This window comes from Mesoplodon bidens (assembly GCF_964165515.1).
Source record: "Mesoplodon bidens genome assembly, chromosome: 1".
Taxonomy (NCBI): domain Eukaryota; kingdom Metazoa; phylum Chordata; class Mammalia; order Artiodactyla; family Ziphiidae; genus Mesoplodon; species Mesoplodon bidens.
The window spans coordinates 15,465,857-15,490,270 of NC_138176.1; the positions used below are offsets into that span (position 1 = coordinate 15,465,857).

Sequence of the window (24,414 nt, forward strand, 5' to 3'; positions counted from 1 at the left end):
ATAGCATGCAAGTAACTATGCATTAGCTGTAAACAGTAAAGTGTCATTACCTTCCAGAAATCCAAAGAACATGATAAGTACATAGATAGTACTAAACATCAATTATAGTTAAATGACTTTCATATTGAACAAAACTATATTGTATAAAGCGGTTTTGGATATCTCTGTCACTGTTCTCTACATATATTCTGTAGTTCCCTTGAAGTTAAGAAACTGCAATTCCAAACAAGATCTGTTAATCTACCGAGTTCCAGTGAACTGTTGTCAAAATTAGGACACAAATGATTCTATGTTCCAATGTGAAAGCTGTCTTCTATCATTTTTCCTTTCTGCCGTAATTCAGATTTTTGAATCATTAACAATATGCTAAATGTGGGCAACAATGAACTTATTTTATTTCTTAAACTGGAGACTCTCTCATGACACCAATGTGCTTGTGTTAGAAACAGGAATACTGTAGATGCTTGCCAGCAAATGCTCTTCTCTACTTGTATTCTAAGTGAAATAGTTGGCAGGAAGGAACCTGGGTCATATTATGACTTGGAGGAGGTGCTGTCTCTAAAATACTTTTCATAACGTTTGTGAAAAGTAGATAAAATCTAGCCGCTAGGAGAGGAAGGCCAAAAGAACATGATCTGTTCTTATAAAAATGCAGATGGATCATTTAGGTCTGATCCAATGATTCCTAGGCAATTAAAAAATTACCATATTAGAGCAGAAGCTTGCACACTGTAAAAGAACTATTTCAGCTCTCTTTAGCTTTGTGATATTGGAGGCTGGTTTGAGGAGGGCAAAAATTGATTGCTGGACAGGCTTTTCTATGCTCTATCAGCTCTGATAATGAGTTAGGCAGTTGGCATGGACGACAGCAATGTCCTCTTCACTCAGAATTCTAATAAACCTCCTGTGAAGTTGCATATACCATCCATCCAAATGGACTCATTTTGGTCTGCATTCCAGTTAGGTGGAAAATAGTCACATTTGAAAACTGAGTTTGGACATGATAAGGTCCTGTGAAATATTTAAATACATTGCTTACATCCTACTAAATCAAAATCCTGCTTTTACGTTTACATGAGATAAAACAGCATTTAAAGCCATTGCAATTTGTTCATTTCCTGTTCGTATACAAGTGACTTAAGTTTGCTTATGAGGCAAAAACTGTACAATTCTCATCATTCAGGCATTATAAAATGTCTTTCTTTAAAGTCTTGGGATATAAACAGTTTGGTTTATACGAATTACTTATTTTTCATCTGCATTAAGAAACGATATACATTTTTTTTCCAGAGTAATGTTATCTGTGATAAGCCTAAGATAGCCTTAAAAACTAACTTTATCACCTGTGACCATCAATACTGTTACTTTGATAAAACCCATGAACATTCTTTGGCCAGTTGGGTCATTGCCCATTTGCAGGGAACTGTATCTGGGCCCTGGGACCATACAGAGATTTGCCTCCATAAAAATCGAGGCCACAGACCAGCCTTAATGGAAGCCATTTACAAAGTCAAACATTACAGAACCTCCAGGAGCAGTTTCTGTTTCTCAGACACACGTTCCTTGACGTGTTGAGAGGTGGTGTTTTCGATTTCGGACTCCTGAAGTCTTGTCTTTACTATCTGAAGGCTTCTGTTGTGAAATATCTATTAGGGCACTGGCAATTGCAAGGCCTGGAAAAACAGAAAAAAAAACCACTTAAATGTTTGGTTACATATTTCTGGGATGGCAACAGTGGTGGCCTAGCATTGTTTTACATTCAGCAATCAAACATTTAGCTGCTTACTGGAAGTAGTTTACCCTTTACTTAAAATATTTTTTAAAATTGAAGTATAGTTGATTTACAATGTTGTGTTAATTACTGCTGTACAGCAAAGTGATTCAGTTATACACATATAATATGTATATATTTTTAAAAAATTTCTTACCTTGTACATACGACTGTACACATGAAGAAGAGCAAGGATCTAACAAAATTAACTGACTGACATTGGACAATCAAATCAGTGTGTGACAAAACATCACAATCAGTTGTGGATATGACTCCACACCTTTCTATGTCTGAACACATGTTTGTTCTAAAAGTATAAAGAATTTTCAGTTTTGTGTGTGTGTGTGTGTGTGTGTGTGTGTGTAACAAGTCAGTATGTTAAGGTTTTAAAAAAAAATTAGAGCAGCTTTAGGTTTACAGAAAAATTGAACAAATATTGATACATGATTATTAAGTAAGGTCCATAGTATACATTGGGGTTCACACTTCGTGCTGTACACAAAGTTCTATAGGTTTCAACAAAAGCATATTGTCATATACTCACCATGAAAGTATCATACAGAATAGTTTCACTGCCCTAAAAATGCCCTGTGCTTTACCAATTTATCCCTCCCCTTCTCCTGAGCCTCTGGTTATCACTGATCATTTTTTAATATCTCTATAGTTTTGCCTTTTCCAGAATGTAATATGGTTGGAATCATACAGTATGTAGTCTTTTCAGATTGTCTTATTTCACTTAGCAATATGCCTTTAAGTTCCACCATATCTTTCTTTTGGCTCGGTGGCTCATTCTTTTTTATTGCTAAATAATATTCCATTGTATCAATGTACTACAGTTTGTCTATCCGTTCCCCTATTGAAGGACATCTTGATTGCTTCCAGTTTTTGGCAATTATGAATAAAGCTGCCATAAACACCCATGTGCAAGTTTTTGTGTGGACATAAGTTTTCAATTCCCAAATACCTAGGAGCACAATTGTTGGATCACATTAACTTGATGTCTTAGCTTTGTAAGAAAGTGTCAAACTGTCTTCCAAAGTGGCTGTGCTATTTTGTATTCCCACCAGCAATGAATGAGAATTCCTGTTGCACCACATCTTTGCCAGCATTTGGTGTTGTCAGGTTCTGGATTTTAGCCATGTAGCTGTATCTCATGGTTGTTTTAATTTGTAATTCCCTAATAACATATGATGTTGAGCACCTTCTCATATGCTTATTTGTCATACGTAAATCTTCTTAGGTGAGGTATCCGTTCAGATCTTTTGCCCATTTTTAACTTTCTTGTTTGTTTTCTTATTGTTGTTTTTTAAGAGATTTCTTTTACATTTTGGATACCAGTCCTTTTTCATTTCAGATACTGTAAGCTCCCTACATACGAGCGAGTTTCATTCTGAGAGAGTGTTTGTAAGTCCAACAAAGTTAGCCTAGGTACCCAACTAACACAATCGGCTATATAAGTACTGTATTGTAATAGATTTAAAATACTTTTCACACAAATAATACACAAAAAACAAACACAAAAAATAAAGAAAACATTTTCAGTCTTACAGTACAGTACCTTGAAAAGTATAGTAGTACAGCTACAACGCTGCTGCTTTTATGTTTGCTTCCTGACATCCTGGGCTTAAAATAAAGATAATGTACTACTGTACTCTACACAGTACTGTACAGTAAAGTACACAAAAGCACAACCGCTTGTAGAGGATGCAAGCACCTGACAATGTACGCCAGACATGTAAACTAATTACGTGATTGGACATGTGAACGCACGTTCAAATCTTTGACAGCTCGCAACTTGAAGGTTCGTATGTAGGAGACACTGTATGTGTTTGGAAAATATTTTCTCCCAGTCTGTAGTCTCTCTTTTCATTCTCTTAAATTGCTTTTAAGAAGTAAGAAAGTACCCCAGGGATAGAGTTGTGGATGCACATAGAAGAAAGATGACTTGTAGAAATTTAGCTGATGTCTTAAAATATACGAAAAGGACCAGTAGTATTATCAGTAGAATATCTACACAAAAGTGGATCTCTAGTTATCATAAGTAATTGAAAGAATATTGTTTTGTTACACTGTTTTGTCCATTGATTGACAGGAACATTTGGTAGGATGTTCAGGAATAGTAAAGCCTTTCCTAAGTTTATACAAGCAATGGCTCAACCAGATACCCTGGTTTATCACAGCTACACAGGAATCATTTTATCTAGTTTTGGTTTTTGAGTAAAATAAAATGTGCCAAATCCCCATACTAAACCACGAGACCAGACTGCTTGCTTTGAGAAGAGGTCACCAGTTTCCCTTCCCTAAGGTCCTGGAGACTTGACTGTGAATTGAGCTGAACCAGTCCCTGAGCTCTCACAGACATCTTCTCCATGTGCTGCTCTTAGAGGAAGGCCTCACTTTTGGATCTCATCCTATACAAGGTGGCATTGAATTATTTCATTCCTGTGGGTCAATTTATTCTAGGTAAGTCTCAAATATGACCTGGCAAGAACGGACCTCCAGAGATTCATGAACAGAAGGAAATGCCAGTGCGGGGAAATGGACACTGTAAGAGGAAGTTCGACTGGCCTAGCGCAGTGTTGTGGAAGTCAAGGGAGAAGAGAGGTCAAGGCGTCTGCAAAGAGTACCTAAGGGGCCAGCATGTGAGGCTCGCCAAAGAGGCCTTTGGATTTCCTCAAGGAAGATTCTGGTGATCCTTGAGTCATTTCCATACTTAACTGAGAATGGAAGCCTGACAGGTAAGCAGGGAATGGAGTGAGAGGGACTGTGGCCAACAGACATAAGTCTCATGTGCAAGATGCTTGTCGACGGAAAGAGGTAAGTAAGCTGGTTCATAGGGGAAGCAGCAGGGTCAGATGAGATGTACGCGAATGCACATAATTATCTGAGTACATATATATTTTTTAAAGATAAAAGGAGTTTCAAGTACATTTGAAAACAGAAGAGAAGGTATTTATGGAGAAGGAGAAATGAATGGTGTTAGAGAGGGAAGGGATTAAAAAGTTACAGTCATCACTGGCTAGGCTGATAATCTTACATATTTACCTTTGAAGGGTTGATGTTAAGTAACCTACTCTTTCAGGATATTAATAATTATCCTGAGTTTCTTAGAGATAACATAAGTTCAAAGGTTCAAATTTAAGTAAAATTTACTTCCTTGACCTTTGAAGAGCACATACGAACTTCTGAAGTGTCCAAAATAGATGTTTTAACCACTTATGATGCTGTGAGAAATAATGAGTTTGTTATTTCTGTAAGGGAGGGAGCTGAAGCATATTATTTACAAAACATCAGAGACCGTGGTTGTGCTAAGTGAAAGTTCAGCACAGACAGACCTTAAGTTTCCACAGATCTCCTGGCACACTCCTGGCAAAATTTACAACCTTTTGTTATTTCATCTTTGGTACCATCTTATCCAGAGACAGCAAATATGACAAATAATGTACGTTTCTTTTAATGTGAACAGAGATCACTTACACTCATTCCAGTGATCACAGCATCCAAATATGAAATCATGCTATTCATTAAACTGCGGCATGACCTTGTCCAAAGGAGCCCTGAGAAACACCACTTTCCCACTTACATGTGGCTGCAAACATTGTTTTCCATACAAAAGATACAGAGCCAAGAGAGAAGTAAACAGTTTAAGTGGCCCAAACAGGAAATTCTATGTGAATCCTAAACTGTCACTGTATCTTCGTATTTCGGGGTATGTGAATGTGAAGTCTGGGTTTACTAATGAGGTGTAAGCCTAGAAACACATTCAGTTGAAAATAATCATAAACCATATTTCAGTCCTTAATTTAACACTAAAATTACAAATCATGCTTATTTTTAATTTGACAGCTTTTTGTCCTTTCCTATGAAAACTGAACAATCAACTGAATTTTCAGATTCTGTATAAATGGCAATATGTATGCGGGAAACCCTGCTTTCCTCCAGGCAGAGATATTTCAGTGTCCACCATGTGTACTCACAGAGGTCGCTCAGAGGGCCACTTGCCCAGGTCTTATCGTCTTAATGGGCCAAATGATGCTTTCATTCAAATTTAAGCTTGAGTCCTTCACTGGACCACACAGCTGGTGGCACACCATTGAGTTCTTCTGCATTTTAAATCCTGTAATTTAATTACAAACAGCACAATAATCATAATAACTCTGTGTGTGTGTGTGTGTGTGTGTGTGTGTGCACGCCTTGTGTCAAATTGTTAAGTGTAAGTTTTTATTACTATGCTTGAATTTCTTCATATTTTAATATATGAAGAACCTTAAAACACAGCAACAACAACCCAGAAATTGTTAGGTCCTCCTTCAACCTATAAGAGGCCCTGGACACAAGAGTAAACAGGAGAGACAAGAACCCTGTCTTCTTAAATTGTCTAGTGTGTGGAAGACTCATGAAAAAAGAGAGAGAGAAATTAATTTCTATCATTACCTTTCAGCTAAGGAATCTAATTTTTTTAATTGAGAAAAAGAAAAGTCAAGTCAGTAGCTCTTTAAAGAAAGACAACATTGCTCCCCCTCTCCCCTAAAATGTAACAGTTATATGCTGGTGAGAGACCAAGGATACAAACAGACAATGGCCAGACCATATATAAAAACAGAACTCTGGCCCACAGGCTGTAGCAACCTGCACAGGAAACCAGTCTCTTATCTATAATAACCAGCCCAAGAAGCCAGCCTGCTATGTCAGGCTTGTAGGAGTCAGACTGCCATCTCTAGTAACAACTCAGGGAGTCAAACAATTACCCCATAACAATGGGCCCCAAACAGCCAGGACTTCATTAATAACCGACAGCTTCCCTAATGTCTGTCCCTGCTTCCAACTTAGGACCAACCAGAGACAGGGAAATATGCACCCCTCACCAACCACATAGAATACCCCGCTTCTAGTTAGCCTGCCGCCAGCTTTCCAGCGTTCTGGTGCTGACAGCCTCCAATAAGCATATACTTGAAGCTTTCTCTTTTTTCCATTATAAAATGTTCCCACACATTTGCACTCTGCCACAGCGCAAGCAAGCGATGGTGGATGACTCCCTTTCTATATGGCAAGTTCTGAATAAATAATCTTTGCTTGTAATTGGGTTGGTCTTGGTTCATTTTCACAATGACAATGAAGAAATAAAGGTAGCTTGAGATCTTCCCTGGATTAAAAAAAAATGTATCAATAAAATAAAAGCAACTTAGAAGTAAGTTCTCCATATAGCCCTTTGACGCAAACGCTCTCTCCTGGTTGAGATTTCCCGAGGAACTTTTTCCCGGTGAAAGGTTTTCTGCCGATGACCCCACACTCCCAGTGCCCTAGGAGAAAGTGCCTCCTCCTGGTAGGAGGCAGCACAGTGGCACACCCCCGTGCCATTAGAGTTCCATTAAAATAGGGTCAGTCCAGAAGATCATTTTTCAAAAAGTCACACAAATTATCTGGTGAAATCCACTTATTGTGTTCTCTAGGCCTAGTACAGTTCCTTGTTATCAAAGCAATACAATTAACTGGGGGAACAATTCATTATTTTAGACTGGTGTTCTAAAGGAATTTCATTTACCATGTCAAGATGATGCACAGACGCTGCAGGCTAGCAAAATTTACATCAAAATATGCCAGTAGATTCAATAAAAATGCTGGGGTTTAAATATTTATTATAAGCTTTACCTTTTTTGCACTTTTAGTTCTTAAATACCAGACACTATGACATTTAGATTATTTAAATATGAATTATAAACCTCATAAGAAAGAAAGTGCCATCTTCTGTTTCCTATTCCATTTTCCATGGCCTCTTGGCATTTTGAACTGGTGCTCGATAATGGGGAACATCACCAGTGGCTGCTCTGGTTCACCCAGGGCAGGACAAGCTGGGAAGGAAGCAGACTTCTTTGGGACCATGCAGATTTCTTTCCGCACATGGGCACAGTTTAGTTGTTACTGGTTTGGATGCTAAGAACTACCAGAGGTATTTAGTAAAAGTAGAAGATGCACCGAAATCAGGCCTTTACCCAGGACCTTGGATAAAAACAATATTTTCCTCCTAAATTTAAGAACTTTGTTTCTCAATAAACATGTGCAGGCATGCCCTAAAGAGGAAGCGATGGAAATGAGTAACAGCTAAATATTTAAATCGTAAATATATCTTTCTAAAACCACTAAATTTGCAAAACCACCAAGGAGAAACATCAGGAATTTAGTTATCTTTAGTAAAACTCTAGCTTTTCCTAATGGAAGTGAAATGGTATTAGTAGACGCCAGCAGTAACAATCTAATCATAAAATTACTGATGTGTTTTTTTTTTTACAATTATGAAGAACAATTAATAAGTACAGTAATAAAATACTGCATATCAAATGAAATTGCCTCATTTTATATACAAACATAGCACTTCCATTTTACATTTGAACAAAGCCTCAGATAAGTCATTCATTTTGAAATGCTCTCCTCCCAAGTCTGTGTAAGAGCAGGCACCACTATATATTTTAATTTCCCAAGAAAACAGCTTCATTAGGTGTGAAAGGTTAATTGCGGGTGTAAGTGGAGCTCAGGGAATGGTTCAGGGTCTGTAGTGAATTGCACAACCTGCTTCAGGAAGACTTGAAGGAGCGCTGTTAACTGTTTGCCCTGCTGAAATGTTTTCACTACTTCATTTACTATCTGTCTTCTTTTACGGCTTATATTTGTAGTTCTTCTAGACCTTTAATGGCTACAGCTTTACTTCACTGTAATCAGATTTAAATGGAAATACCATGCTGGGATGTTTAAATGTTTTCCCTCTGATTGTATATAGCTACATACTACTGATCAGAGCCCTGGCTACCCTTCACACAATTAAGAAAGTGACTTTGGGAAACTTTGATGTTGAATAGACTCTAGCTGTTGTGCAGACTTAATTTAACATTTAGTGTGGCCACCCTTGCCAATATGCAACTAGGGTTGGATGAATAATTAGAAAATATGCATTTCCACTTTAATTTATCTGTTGGAAGGCCAGCACAACTGAAGTCATTATTAGGCAAATCTCCAAAGGTTATATTGTTGAACAAAAATTGAAATACTTCAAGTGCTGAAGACACCGGAATGACAAATGGACCGGAATGACAAATGGACTGTATTTGTCTGAGAGTTTAAAGAAATGTTTCCCTTCACCTACTAGAAACCAGTGACAACCACAGATGTCAATGTTTAAATACAAATGATAATTGTATTCTGGTTATAAAATTTTGTTTGGCTTTTAACACATCCTTTTTTTTTTTTTTTTCCTGTGCTGCGTGGCTTGTGGGATCTTAGTTCCCCGACCAGGGATTGAACCCTGGTGGGCCCTCGGCAGTGAAAGCTCAGAGTTCTAACCACTGGACTGCCAGGGGATTCCCAACACATCATAACATTTTAAAGTTTAATTTAAAGACACACAGTAAAGGTTCTACAAAATGTAATCCTACTCTAGCACCACAGTGCTGAGCACTCCCTGAATTTTATGTGAACTGTTCCCTCAGTAGTTAGAATGAGCTGAACAAATCATGGCCATTACTGTCTCAAGTCATTGTTTACTGCAAATCCTCACAGTTCTTCACGAGTAAAGCTTCTTTTAGATCGTATCAGTTCTGATTTTAATTATATACTAGGAAATTTTATTGATTCATTGAAAATATTTTGTGATTCTTTTTTTAGAGCCACAAACATAAGGACCAGCTCTGCAGCTACTTCTCCATGTTTTTAAGTAAATTTCCAATTGAGAATTTCCTGTTTCCAAGGCAACTGGGAAAATATTTCCTAGTATTTCCTTCCTTCAATTAAAAAAATCTGATATATGATAATCCCTTATTTTAAAACCTAATTATCCTTAATTTAATTGAAGAGCTTACTGTTCATTGAAGAAATTGAACTATAGCAGTTTTGTAAAAATAGCAATATTTTAATTTCCATTAGGTAGAGACATTGTATTTTAGCATTTCTAGTAGTACCACGTCATTGTTTGCTTTAGATTAAAAGGGATTATATGTGAAAGTATTTACAAACTATAGAGTATTATACAAAGTTAGTAATTTCAATAACAGAATAAGTTACTACCACTAATAATAAGAAATCACAATCAAATTATGAATATTCAGAAAACTCCAAAGTCCTAAGGGTCAAAAAATTGTTTAAACAGCAAATCACTTCATTCAATTATTACTTCTTGAGTGCCTACTATATGCCAGGTACTGCTTTGGTCCCTAAGGGTTAAGCAGTGAATAAGACAGACAAGACATAAAAGATTCTGTACCACATGGTGCTTATTACATGATAGTGGATCAAGCTCATATATTCTTTTGACCGAGTTATTGTGAGGATTGAATGTGAAGGGCTTAGAGAAGTGCCTGGCACATAAACGCTCAAAAATGTCAATCATCATCATCATTAACAACAAGTGGGAAGTTTGAAGTCAAATTGGAAATTGATGAAACATTGGGCACTCAAGATTTTGCCTCTGTCCTTTAGGATCACTCATTCATTCAATCATGCATTCAAAACTCGGTATGACTATCATGTGGAATGCCTAATAAGGGACAAAATTTGATAGAAAGATGGAATCAAAGACTCACAGACAGTATCAGTTTAGAGCAACACCGTCTGTGAGGTGATAACTGTACTTAGAACTCAAGCCAGAATTATTTTCATGTTTTGGATAACAAAATTGAGAACTTGCTCACGAACGTATGGATGACTTGTGCGTGTTGCCTGCTCATTAGGGAATGTAAAAATAATTGAAAGTGATAATGGCAAAACAGATGAATGACAATATTCAACAGAGAAAACACTGTATTAATATTACTTGTAGGGCTTCCCTGGTGGCGCAGTGGTTGAGAGTCTGCCTGCCGGTGCAGGGGACACGGGTTCGTGCCCCGGTCTGGGAGGATCCCACATGCCACGGAGCGGCTGGGCCCGTGAGCCATGGCTGCTGGGCCTGCGCGTCCGGAGCCTGTGCTCCGCAACAGGAGAGGCCACAACAGTGAGAGGCCCGCGTACCGCAAAAACAAAACAAAACAAAACAAAACAAAACCACAAATGATTTTTTTTTTTAAAGAAACTAGATTACAATTTTAAATCAAGGTTAAACAGTGTTGGGTGGTGATGTGAATCATTGCTTTCCACAGCATTTACAGGAGAGTATAGGAGACAGTTACAGGGCTTATATCCTCTACACAGATGAACTCCACTGAATATTAAAAAACAAGCTATCAACCAAAAAAATGAATTTTAATAGAGTCCAGGGTGATGTTTCTGTTCCTCTAAGTTCATAACAGTCAATATTTTTAAAGAAATTTCGTCGTTAAAAGAAGTTGAAAACATACAACTATCTCTGCAAAGTCAAAATACAATTTTAACAAACTCCAATGGTAAAGCAAATTTATGCCTTCTATATAAAAACTCAGATCATTACAAAAATGGGAGAAAAAAAACAGATAAAATTATGCAAATCCTCACCTCTGGCCATTTAGATAAAATGGATGAGAAAATGCTATACAGAATCATGATTTTTCCATTAATATTATTATAAATTTCTTAGACCTTACCAAAAGTTATTATGGATAACTTAATGGCCAAAGGCATTTTAACAAAAACAGATGTGTCTGTAGCCAAATTGATCCTTGATAAATCTCTTTTGCTGAAGGAAAAGGCAGTATAGTTGGACAGTATATTTCTCAAAATGGACTTCAAACCATTCCTCTGATGTTTGCTAAGTGATCCAGGACCCCAGATAGTACACATTCTCTCCAATAATTCAAAACAGGGACTTTGGGGAAGTAGTTTGTTTAAGTGACCTCCTTTAATCTCACAGAGGATAGTATAAAAGAAACCTTCATTCTCTGACGCAATTTTGAGAATTTGAGAATCTGACTGAGTACATCCCATAAATGCTGACCCTTCTGAGTGAAAAAAGTATCAGTTTGCCCCACTTTGCCTTTGAGAGGAATGAATGTGGCCTCTGAGCTACTGTAAATTGAGAAGTGTCACAAAGAGTCAGCACTAGTGGAAACCTTTCAAACCCTACAGGCAAGTAAATCACAGAGGGAGCAGACTTCAGAGTCACCTGGAACTTTCTGATGTTATATCCAGGGGGATAAACATTGTTCTGCATTCACTCCAAGTTATCTCCAGACACAAAGAGAATTCTCACACATTGTTCCACAAGCCTGGACTACAGTTTCCTAAGTGAGTTGCCAAGTGTATCTGTAGAAGGGACATCTTGCTGACCATAGGTTCCTCATAGGTAGCAATGAAGTGGGTCAAGAGATGATGGATGGAGACAGAAATTCTTACGAGCACATGTGATTACAGAAGGCCCACTGGACAGAGTCAGATGTCACTTGTGGGGAGGGATGGAAGACTTTGCCCTCTTTATCTGGCATATTCACTTTAGATGTTATCCATTTACTTTCAGTAAGTGCCTCAGCTAGCAGAAAGATGAAAAAACTTGCTTTCAGGTCAATACAGGAAATCTTTTATGATCAATGGTTGATTAGAGCAGGATCTTCTAAGCGCGAGGCTCTGGACTGCATTTTGTAAAGGGTTTTCAAATTAGCCTTACTCTGAGATCTGGGCAAGGGGCCAGTTCACCACCCAGCTGCCGCTGACTTTCAGCCCAATGGTCCATGATGAGTTCCCATAATTAGAGGGAAAAAAAATTTTAAATAAGGAAAAGAAACTTACATTTTAGAGGCATTGAATCTAAGAAAGTAGAGTATAGCAGAAGTATGGTACTATCAGGTTTTCAAAAGTCCATATATTTTGTCAGATTTGGTTTCATATTCCTTACTCCACTTACTAAAGTTGGAGAAATGTAGATTATAATTATTATTCGCAAAGGTACTTATGACTCGCCCTAAAAAAAAACGTAAAAGGGGATTTTGAAAGGACAAACTATAAATGGCTTATTTATAATTGGCTAAGTATGTTGAGTCTTCCCTGCTTTGTGTGTGTGTGTGTGTGTGTGTGTGTAAAACTACCTTTTTAAAAGCATTTTGACAAACTGGGATCATGATAATCAAAACAAAAGCAAGTCCTCTAATGAATAACTGCAGATTTTAATTAATCATATACCATTCTCATTTCACTTTCTAGAGTTGCAAATAGTCAACCAGTTGTTTGTATTTCTTTGGTCAACAGAGAATAGAGAGAAGAAAATAGAGAAGCAAAAATATTGATCTTGAGCTAATGAGCCACAGTGCCAAAGGGCTACCCATTATTTCTACAGATTTAGAATAATTTGCAAAGGATGGAAAGTCAGTGTTACAGAAAAGCAGATCCTAATGCTCATGACTTAGATGTCCACTGTTTATCAGCAGGACTCTTAGTTGCAAGTTTAGAGCATTCTTTGAAGGGGATTATAGACAATGTGATCTGTAACAAATGTTGGGTGAGCTACCTGAGATGAAGTATGACTGTCTTTGTAAAAAAGAACCTACTTGCTTGGCCAGAACTGTCCCAGCTGAATCAACAGCTAAACCAGTTATATTCAAAATTTAATTTTAATTCAAATAAAAGCAATTGAATTGTAGGTGACTGAATTACCTGGCTGTTTGAACTGTTCATATCAGTATCCAGTTATGGTGCCCTTTGTGTATGACTAGATCATATTCTGAAGCTTATTATCCAACATGAAGAGTTGTTACACCCCAATTCTGAGTATGGTCTTTATTTAGATGTGTAATTAAACATGGCAGAAGCAATGTTTGGGGCAAACGTCTAATAAATCTCTAGTATTCCTGTGGGGTGAAATATATTATTTAGTAATTTTAAATGACTAAGTTTTAATTTGGGAAAAAGCCTGTTTAGAAGAAGGAAACAGGACACATGATGCCACATGAAGATAACTTTAAGATATGGAGCATTGGCATTAAAATGTGAATTAAACATAGCGTATCAACCATAGCCACATCACCTTAGACCAGGTACATGAGGAAATATTTCCTAAACTTCCCGAAATGGCCAATATTTTAATATGCAAGGATCTCTAGCACAATCTTTGAAATAATTTTAGGAACTATACCACCAAACTTCAAGAGGGGCTTCTCTCACAGGTTATTTAACCTTTCTCAAACATTTACATTGGATTGATATTTGAAAAGAAAGGTGAACTGAAAAGAGAAAAAAATATATTTTATATACAAAAGCAATCTGTTCAACTTTCAATCTTTAATATATTGACATGTGTTTTGTTCTAGCATTACTCAAAATTAGCTTTGAGATAAAAGTTCACATTAATTATCGATAATGTAGTCTAATCACTGCTGACATTTTGCAAGAAGATATTAAGGCAGCCAACATAAGCTAAAAAGTGGGTGAAAAATATTACATATGTTCATCACAGGAAGCCTATAGTGCTCCTCAATGAGTTCATTTTTTTCTTAAACTAAAACCCTGGAGTGAAGATAAACTAATTGGGCCCTCTGACCTTCTCAAGCATGAGCTCCTTCATACTTGGCACTTCTCTGGTTCTTAGCTGATGAGACAAAAAGATTTTGGATGTATTTCAGTTTTAATTTCATCGTTCTACCGATTTTTATGATTTTAAGTATGACATAAAAATAAGATAGGGTGTGTCAACGATTTCCCTTTCTCAATTTAAATAATTAGCCCTAGAATTAAGTGAAGATTAAATCTAAGCTGGCACTACCTTTTGAATTTAGTGAATATTGCAAATTTTAATATTAAAAAAACCAGGTACTTTTATTATTATACAAAAATTCCTAAATCCCAGTATGAAATATTTGCAACCAAACTTAGCATCTGCAAATTTTTCCTTTTAAAAAACAAGCATATATTAGCTCCTATAGTTTGTTTATTTAGTCAATATAAAAAGTTGAAATTTCTACTAGTTGAACTGAATGAAAAAAACAAGCATTAAATGCAGTTATAATACAAATGCAAAAGAAAATACTGATTTTGATTGTCTCATGTTCTTCAGGATAAGTATTCTAGAAAATGAGGTTTGTGGGATAGTTACCTCAGTGAGTTTGGAGATGGCTTTATTTCTTACAATCCGATTGAAATGAATTTAATAATCTTAAAAGTATGAGGGAATCAAGCTCACAGGATGCGTTTCTAAAATCATTCTTAAAATCTTATCCTACTAAAAAAGATGCTTTTCACACATATAAACACATACGTATATGCATGGAGTTTTGGATTAAGTCCTAAGAAACAACAACTTACAAAATATTCTATTAAATTTATACTGGTTCTCTTTGTACTATCAAGATGAACAGAAGCAAAATACTCCCTATGTAAAAAAAGAAAAAGAAAAAGAAAGAAACCTTTTATTTCTGGTTTTGATGAGAATATTCAAACAAGGAAAAAGGTAAGACCGTGATCATCAGAAACTGAATCTGGGGCCCTTGGTCTGAGATAATTAACTAATCAATAGACAATTCTTCTCAGGGACACATAGGACCAGACATTTATTAAGGAACTCTTCAGAGTTTCATACAAGGTAATTAATACAGGCTTCACTATAGAAAATTACATTTTAATGACCTTCTGTTCAAGTTACATGAATTTTATGTAAGGAAAAGCTTATAAAGTCTAAAATTTTCTTTCCACCCAAGTTATTAAAATTTGTGTTTGAATATAGTTCCTTTCATTAACATGAAATCAGTTAGCTTTAATTTATGAAAAAGGACTGCTAAGTTTTACCACAATAGTTTGCATGGCTTTGATTTGCATTCATGAAAAAACACAATAAATTAATTTGCTACTTGGAAAGAATTTGACAGATGCATTAATCATGCAGAAACTGAATTCACTTTTCTTTACTCTTTCTCACAAAGATAGATCTAAGATAAGAGACTACTGATTTAGCATTCTTTAAGGAAAATGAGGTGTAATGATAATAATGGAGATATTCATAGAACTAGAGAATTTTAGAGCTGGAAGGAATCTTAGAAATTCCCTGATTTAACAAATGCGGAAAGAACAATTCCGTCTCCCAAACTGTCCGTGGAGCAGGGCAGTGAAGAAGGCGTATTCTCATTTTCTCCACTGGAAATCAGCACAGAAGTTAGAATTATTCAAGGGCTGACTAATTTGGCTTTTAAATGATGTTGGTTCCTCCTGAACCATGCTACTTCTTGTCCCTGAGGTTTTGAGAGTATAGTTTGAGCTCAGAGATGATGCTGAATCATAACATGAAACACCTATTGCAGAATTTAGATTTTTTAAAAATAGCATGAAAACAGCACTAAAACTGTTCCCAACATCTACACTGTGCACTGATTCTTTTGACAAGTCAATTAAATATTGCCAAATACATTTACAAGTTTGTATCACTGTGAAAGGATGTGGGTAAAGATATTCAACAACAATATATTGTACTGCAAATATTTCTCTAATTTTGTTATTTGTCTTTTTACTTTATTTTTCTTTCTCTTAGCATCAAACTTTTGTTTTCAGATGTAGGGCAAGTCACAGATCATCTTTATGACTCCTATGTTTATATGCTGCTTGGAAAAGCCTCTCCTACTTAGACCATCACAAGGTATTCCTATGTTGTCTTCTATTGCTTTTTTAAATTTAAATTTTGGTATTAAACAAAATACAAAAATTACTGAAAGCAACAGTAATCACAACATTCTAAGCAAATGTTCAAATTTTAAAAATCACTTTTAAATGAAATGTAATTGTGTTTTTGATCCACTACCTACATGTTACATATCTGTATATATATATGTATATATATATATAAACATACATATACATTAATTACTGAGTTACATGAAGATTTTGGTATAAAAATTTTAATCATGGGACCATTTCATCAGAGTCACTTCACCATCATTAGAAACCTTTCAATCCTCCAGTAAAGGCTTTGGACAAGAAAATACTGTAAGTGCCTACAGAATAATCTTAATAAAGAATCAAAAAGCTTTTTGTGGTTCATACATTATGTTGAATCATGGAAATAATTTATATTCTCCCTTTACTGTGGGGCAAAGAAACACTAGTATCTTAAGGAAAAGAAGAAAATAACCCATGTGCTAAACTTACTACACTTGGGTTGTGTTTTCCTTGTGCTAAAGATTCTAAATTATTTTTACTCCATTCGTTCTGTTTCTATAGAAATAAATTTAATTTCTTCTTCTCTAAGCCTACAACTATTTTCTCTCTATGTTATTTGCTATATAAAAGAGTTTGCCTTATTTCTTATTAGTTTAAAAATTTTTAAATCTGTTCTTATACTACCACATATGTCAGCATGGAAAAGAGTATTTTTTGCTAGAGATAATCCTACTGACTTTTGAGAAAGAATATTATTCTGGTTACTTATTTATATATGTAGAAGGGTCATGTTATTTTTTTAAAATTATACTTAATTTTGATGGGCTATTTATCTTCAGGAAATATTAATGATTCTCAATTCTAACTAAATGATTACAGACAAACCATTCTTCATTCTGCTTTCTTTAACAAAACATACAAATCCCAGTTGACAAAATGTACTGTTTCTCCTAAAAGATAAGAATTAAAGTAAAAATATTCTCTCAAGCTCAGGGAATGCCAACTGCCTATGTATATCCACAGAACTTTTCCTTCAAGTAAATCTTAGTGCCAAAATATTTGGTGGGAATGTGGGACCAGGTTCAGAGAAGTTTCAGGCCCTGGTCCTGCACCATCTCACCTGCAGCCCGACAGGGTAATTACCCTACAGGTTAATAAGGCTGACAGCATCCTCACTCAGCCAAGCAAGCCTTAGCCTACTACTCCAGGTGGGTCAAAATCACTGAGACAGGGAGCCCACCAGTGTTTAAGAGACACTTTCACTCATAAGTTTGAAACAAAGTTTTGGTTAACCCTGAATTATCCATGATATTCAGTTAATCTGTTTTTATTTGACAATATTTAAAAATGCAGAGTTATAAAAAGGTTATTAAATTTAAGATACATTTCACTTCAATATGAGGGGATACTTCAATATGAGGGGATTCACCAATATTTTGTACTGACATGGTTCTTAGAAAATCAATGACTGCATGAAGTGAGGTTTATTCACGTTATATTTCTTCTGGTATCGGTAGTAGGTACACTCGTGTGGCACCTGCTACTTGCTGTTCTCAACACCTGCGCAATCCCCTTAGGACTATGGAGAACAGCTGCAGCTAGCAGGTAAATGAGGGTTGTATTCTCAGACTGGAGCGCAGTACGAACTGGAAGCAAGGAGGCAGGAGGTATACAAGAATGAAAGGACCTTAACGTGAAAAGGTGTTGTGGCTTGAGCCTCTTACCTCCTCCTTTTCTTACAAAAAGGTGCTAGTCTCTACAATTTTCTTTTTTATCTTTTAATACATATTAATTCATACATAAACTTTTGAGGAAAAAATACTGCAGAGCTACACCCATATCCTTTAGACTGTATGCAATGATTTTTTCGCCTCCTTTTGTCATTTATTCATCCTCTACCTCTTTTTAAAACACTCCCTTTAGTTCCTAGCTCCCTTTACTTTAAAAAGCAGGTGGTATGATGGCTGGGATTTGACATTCTTGATTAAATAACTGCACTATCTAAGCCATCTTCTAGTTTTCAGGGACCTCCTTTTGTGAAACTACAAAACTGTCTGCTGTAATTTCTCTAATGCTCTCTCCTTCTCTGAGCAACTTAGGCTGTCATATAAGTATTGGATACTGTGAAACTTAGAGGAAATTTCAGATTGTTTCAATAACCATTTCCGTTATTGTGCTGCTTTTAACTTCTCATTTTGGTTCACAGACAATTTATATTTAAATATCTTCTCTATATACATCAGTAATAGAAAGAAGTACTGATATTTTGATAATTCTTAACATCTTCATTTTTGTCTTAACATTTTTTTTGCAATTTTAGTACCAATATCTATAAAACATTGAGTTTAGATGACTTCATTTTATGTGTACTGACTAGAAGAGCTCCCTCTTTTACTAATGTTTCCATCAAGGTTATGAAGGTGATTTTTTCAAAAGGCTCAATGGGGGGAGTTCCCTAGTGGTCCAGTAGTTAGGACTCAGTGCTTTCACTGCTATGGGCCCAGGTTTGATCCCTGGCGGGGGAACTAAGATCCCACAAGTGGCGTGACCAAAAGAAAAACAAAATAAAAGGCACGAGGGAAGTGAATCCAGATTTTGGTTAATAGTGCGAGGTCACTTTAAGGGACAGCTTAAATCCATTCCATACACTTTGGGGCTGCTCTTCCCCTTCTACGAGTTCCCCTTGAGCATCTCTACCAAATGAGTCTGATGCCAGATCTGGCTACCTGGGGTCTTGTGCCCCCCTCAGACTCTGGGTGTCTGTAATACAGATAAACGATCAGATTCCTCCCCAGCAGAGATAGTTGAATCTCAGAATTACTGTCTTAATGTTACCCCTCTTGCCCACAGTCTGGCTTCTGCCATTTCTTTGGAAGTGCTTGTGATAACTTTAGCTTTTGCTGGTTTGAGTTCTATGAGTAGCAGCAGTGGTGACTGAGACGAGGACAAAAATACGTTTTAGCACAACTCCTCATAAGTGCTAGCGTCAGAATGAGGTTCTATCCACCAATGAGCCCAGAGGAGAGATCAGAGGACAGCATGCAACAGAACACACCAACTCTCAGACTTCCCTGGTGGTGCGGTGGTTAGGAATCCGCCTGCCAATGCAGGGGACACGGGTTTGATGCCTGGTCCAGGAAGATCCCACATGCCGCAGAGCAACTAAGCCCATGCGCCAAAACTACTGAGCCTGCGCTCTAGAGCCCATGAGCCACAACTACTGAGCCCAAGTGCCACAACTACTGAAGCCCGCGGATCTAGAGCCCGTGCTCCGCAACAAGAGAAGCCACCGCAATGAGAAGCCTGTGCACGGCAACAAAGAGCAGCCCCCACTTGCCACAACTAGAGAAAGCCCGCAGGCAGCAACGAAGACCCAATGCAGCCAATAAATAAATAAATAAATAAAATTAAGAACACACCAACTCTCAATACTGACATCCAAGTCATCGTGTCCTCATGAGAGGAGGCATGTGGAAGGCAGGGGTCCATGGTGACTGTGGGAGAAGTGTAGATCCCAAATTCATTGTGTTTTATTGAAGCTTTGGTACAACACTTTGTATGGCATGGGTGACAGTTATTCTCTGCATGAGAAATATAACTGAAAATGTTATTCCATATTGGAAAAAATCATAGATACCTTAGCTTGCTGATAATTTTAATGCGTTACTTTCAAGCTCTCAACTGACTGAAGCTCTCTTTACTCTTCAGCTAAATGATACCTTATATCTCATTGGATTTCTCTACTTTTATTTTTAAGCATAACTATTGTTAGGTTTCAGAATCAAGCTGGCATCCTACCTAGCACACCTGGGAGGAATAAGCACACTGATTTGCCTAATACAGAATGGATCAAAACAGGTACTATTACTTACCAAGATATGAATCACTGTTACAAACCCACAGTGGGCCATGCACTACTCTGAAAACTTAAAACATTAACTCTAACCCTACCAAAAATCTGCAAGGTAGTTGCTATGACCTTATTTTACGGATGAGAAAATTTAATCCAGAAAGAGGTAAAAGCTGCTAACTCACAGTAAATGGTAGAACCAGAATTTGAATCTGGGTCTCTCGGTCACTCTACTTTGCCTCTCAACACATCTGTAATGATTGAGAGCAATGGTTCTCAATACGGAATGCTTGGATATGGCTCTAAGCAGTCATATACTTTTACTTATTTGTAGAATCACCAAGAATTCTTCAGGTACAAATTCTGATTGTTACCAGTGTCTTATTGGTGAGGCTTGAACAACTCTAGAAAGATTATAAACCAATAAAAGTATAACCTGCTATCAACTTACATAGTGCTTCTATTTCTGGGAAAATTCAGTATATGTTAAAACCATTTGAAATTGAGTTTAATATAAAAAAGAAGATCCAAGTTCAGAAAATTTATTACAGTTTTTGTTTTTACCTTCAAGAATGTCCAGCAGGGCACTCTAAACTGGTGAGGGAGTTAGGATGACTCCTTATTGTGTGCTACTGTCCATGTTCTACCGGGCATCTAGGACCCCCGTGCCCTGCTGCTAACTGCCTTTATAGTGGCCCCAATCATTATGAAAACCCAGTGTCCTACAGATTTCTGAAAAAAACTTTAGGGGGCAGTATTGCCCCCACTGGGAATTACTGCTGTCAATGGGTTCTTTTGGTTAAGATGTGAAAAATAGTAGTGGTGGACCAAGGCTTATTCAAAAAATGTGGAATTCTCACCTAACTCCTTGTATGTTTTTTTTTACTTCAGGATAACACATTACATGCTAGGTCATTGTATTAGGTCACAATAATATAACAAATTACCCCCAAAGGTAGACGCTTAAAATAACAAGCATTTATTAACCTCACAGTTACTGTGAGTCAAAATTTGGGAACAGCTTAGCTGAGTGGCTCTGGCCTAAGGCCTCTCATGAGGTTGCAAGTAAGATGTTGGCCATGGCTACTGAAGTAGCCACAGTCTTCTGAAGGCTTGATTAGTATCTGAGGATCCACTTCGAAGCCCACTGGCATGGCTGTCAGCAGGAGGCCTCAGTACCTTCCTGGCTGCTGACCAGATGCCTCAGTTCCTCACCACAGGGGCCTCTCCATAGTTTGTGTCCTCATGACCCAGCAGAGAGAGAGAACGAGGAGAAGCTTAAAAGCCTTTTATAACCCAGCACCAAAAGTTGCACACTGTAACCTTTGCCTCATTCTATTTGTTAGGAGGGAATCACTGAGTCCAGCCTATGTTCAGGGGGAGGAGAATTAGGTCCAATTTTTTGAAGGAGGGAGTATCAAAAAATTTGTTGACATATTTTAAAACCACCAAAGTCATCAAAGCCAGGGACAAGCTGTCCCTGTTTGGAATACAAAAGACCTAGGAATTAACAGGATTCCCACAAACATAATATAACATGGGCACTGAGTAATGGGAAAGAGTGTGAGAAGAATGGCTGTCAGTGGGTCTAGGTTTTGAGATGAGTTAGGAAGCATGGGATTGGAGAGAGATGAGAAGAGGATGCTGGGGGGCATGACACGGGCAAGCGAGCAGACTCTTAAGACAACTATAAGTCTCATTTTATATATCATCTATATATATATAGAACTATACTTATATTTACATATATCATCGATAGTGCAGAATTCTAATACCTTCATCATCATTTTACCTGAAGAAGATAAAATTCACTGTGATTCTTAAACATTTGCATTTGTTGATGACAGACTTAGCAGGAAATAATTAGACATGTGGAGAGCTTCCATATGCCTTCTGCACCTATCACTGGAGTTGCTGAGATCATAACGAATAGAGCTGTATTAGAAAACATTCTCCATCCTGCTACACTTCCTCCGGGCTGAATGAACCTATCATTTCTTATCAAGTATGTTCTATTTAGTATTTCAGCCAGCTTTCCAATTTAGCTAACTTTCAGGTTCTCTTGTTTACTATTTACTTGTGCTCCCAAGTAGAATTCCAACATCTCATTTGCATAAACATAATCTGTTGACCCCTTATCCTTTGAAAATCTGCATGGAAAAACTCAGGGCAATACTGCCTGCCAACTGGAACAGTGGGCCTCAGTGAGAGTATTCCCTCTTCCCATGGGTCATCTCTGTGAGGTTTTACTGCTGAGTAAGGGCCAATCACTTCAGCCATTCATAGTCACGTTCTTACGTTTGCTAATTATCTAGAAATGTTTTATACACTCAATAATGTGAAAGAATTCACAGACGCCCACTACAGATCAGAAGTGCAAAACACTGAAGGAATATGTTTCCTCTACCTATCCAAATTCTGTTCATCTATTCTTCAAGACCCAGGCTAAGACCTGACTTCTCCAGCAAGCTCTTCTGATTACCAGAGACTGCACTAAAATTCCTCTCCTGAACTTCTTTAGTACCTGAAGCCTGCATTACATAATTCAACTCTTGGTGGTTTTTATTGTTTATTGTTTTATCAGCTAAGACTGAAGAGGATCCTCAGATGCCTAACCTCACTAAATCGCTACTATAGAAACACTCATTTGTTAATGTTTTTTGTTTGTTTGTTTGTTTTTTGTTTTTGCGGTATGCGGGCCTCTCACTGCTGTGGCCTCTTCCGTTGTGGAGCACAGGCTCCGGACGCGCAGGCTCAGAGGCCATGGCTCACGGGCCTAGCTGCTCTGCGGCATGTGGGATCTTCCCAGACTGGGGCACGAACCCATGTCCCCTGCATTGGCAGGCGGACTCTCAACCACTGCGTCACCAGGGAAGTCCTGTTAATGTTTTTAAAAATCTAATTATTTCCTAATTACTGAACTAATTGTCATAAAATTATTTAAACTTTTCCTGAGAATTTCTTAACCCTATATTCTACAAGGCATGTAAGCTAGCATTACTTGCTCATCTATATAACCACTTAGAAGGCAAAAATAAGACACTGGAAAAGAAATTGCTGTAAGCTAGAATACATATCACTCAAGTCTCACATGCTTCATTTATAGCAAGGCAAGAAACACTTTTAAAAGGATTTTAAAATGATAGTAATCATTATTTCTGGTACCTATTATTTACTATTTTAACAATTATTAGAAATAGGATTTCATATAAGAAAAGTCAACCAATCAAAGAACACTTGTGTATCATAATTATAATAGCAGGGTTTCTGTTGTTCCCACTTATTTTGTTGTTGCTTGTTTACATGGAGAATATCAGGTGAGTAAGAACTGAGCTGACCTGAAATATTAATAATCAAGCCCTGCAGAACATTTTCATTCAGGCATTATTATGAACAAAATATAGTTATCATAACTATTTGGTGAGCTTATTTCACAGACTCTTTTTTTTCCTTTTATGAAATAGCATTTGAGAAAAATAAACAAGAGGTGTTTTTCTTTAAAATATTAATCACAGGGCTTCCCTGGTGGCGCAGTGGTTGAGAGTCCGCCTGCCGATGCAGGGGACACGGGTTCATGCCCCGGTCCGGGAAGATCCCACATGCCGCGGAGCAGCTGGGCCCGTGAGCCATGTCCGCTGAGCCTGCGCATCCGGAGCCTGTGCTCCGCGACGGGAGAGGCCACAGCGGTGAGAGGCCCGTGTACCGCAAAAAATAAATAAATAAATAAATAAAATATTAATCACATATGGACTTTTTAAACCCTAGAAAGTCTATAACATTTAAATAACCCTTCTCATTCAAAACAAAACCAAACAGAAAACAGAAAACCACTATATACTGAGCAGGCTTTTGGCATACTTTAATATGTCTAGTCCACACAATTACTCTAGAAGGTGGATATTATGGCCTCATCTTACAAAGGCCATAGATTGAAACCCAGAGATCAGAATCCCAGAGATTGCCCAAGGTCTCACAGCTACTAAAGTTGAAGGCAGAATTAGAACCCATCCCCAACCCCTTACAATATTCCCTTTATCATGCTGCAAGATGGTACCATTTGCAGTGTTGCCATATGTGAGTGGGCTGGACCTGCATGGCTGTATATGGCAGACCTCTTCACTTGCATTGCAAAAGGGAAAACCCTGAACTCAATTTTGTGCCCAACCTAGAGAGGACTTCTGATCGAGACCAATCCTAAGCCTGGTCCTATTAAGCATTATAAATACTGGGACAAAAGGAAAAGGAGGGGTGTTGGAACATGAAGGCAGGG

The 24,414-nt window shown here is 37.3% G+C and overlaps 1 protein-coding gene across 1 annotated transcript in view; it reads right to left on the reverse strand.

The window, feature by feature from the left end:
• Positions 1-1,309: 1,309 nt before the first annotated feature.
• ATRNL1 (attractin like 1) overlaps positions 1,310-24,414 on the reverse strand; it is a 696,121-nt gene continuing 673,016 nt past the window's right edge. The window contains exon 29 of the mRNA XM_081236563.1: positions 1,310-1,673. Coding sequence (XP_081092689.1) covers positions 1,549-1,673 — 125 coding nt within the window. The 3' untranslated portion in view covers positions 1,310-1,548. The remainder of the gene's footprint in view (positions 1,674-24,414) is intronic.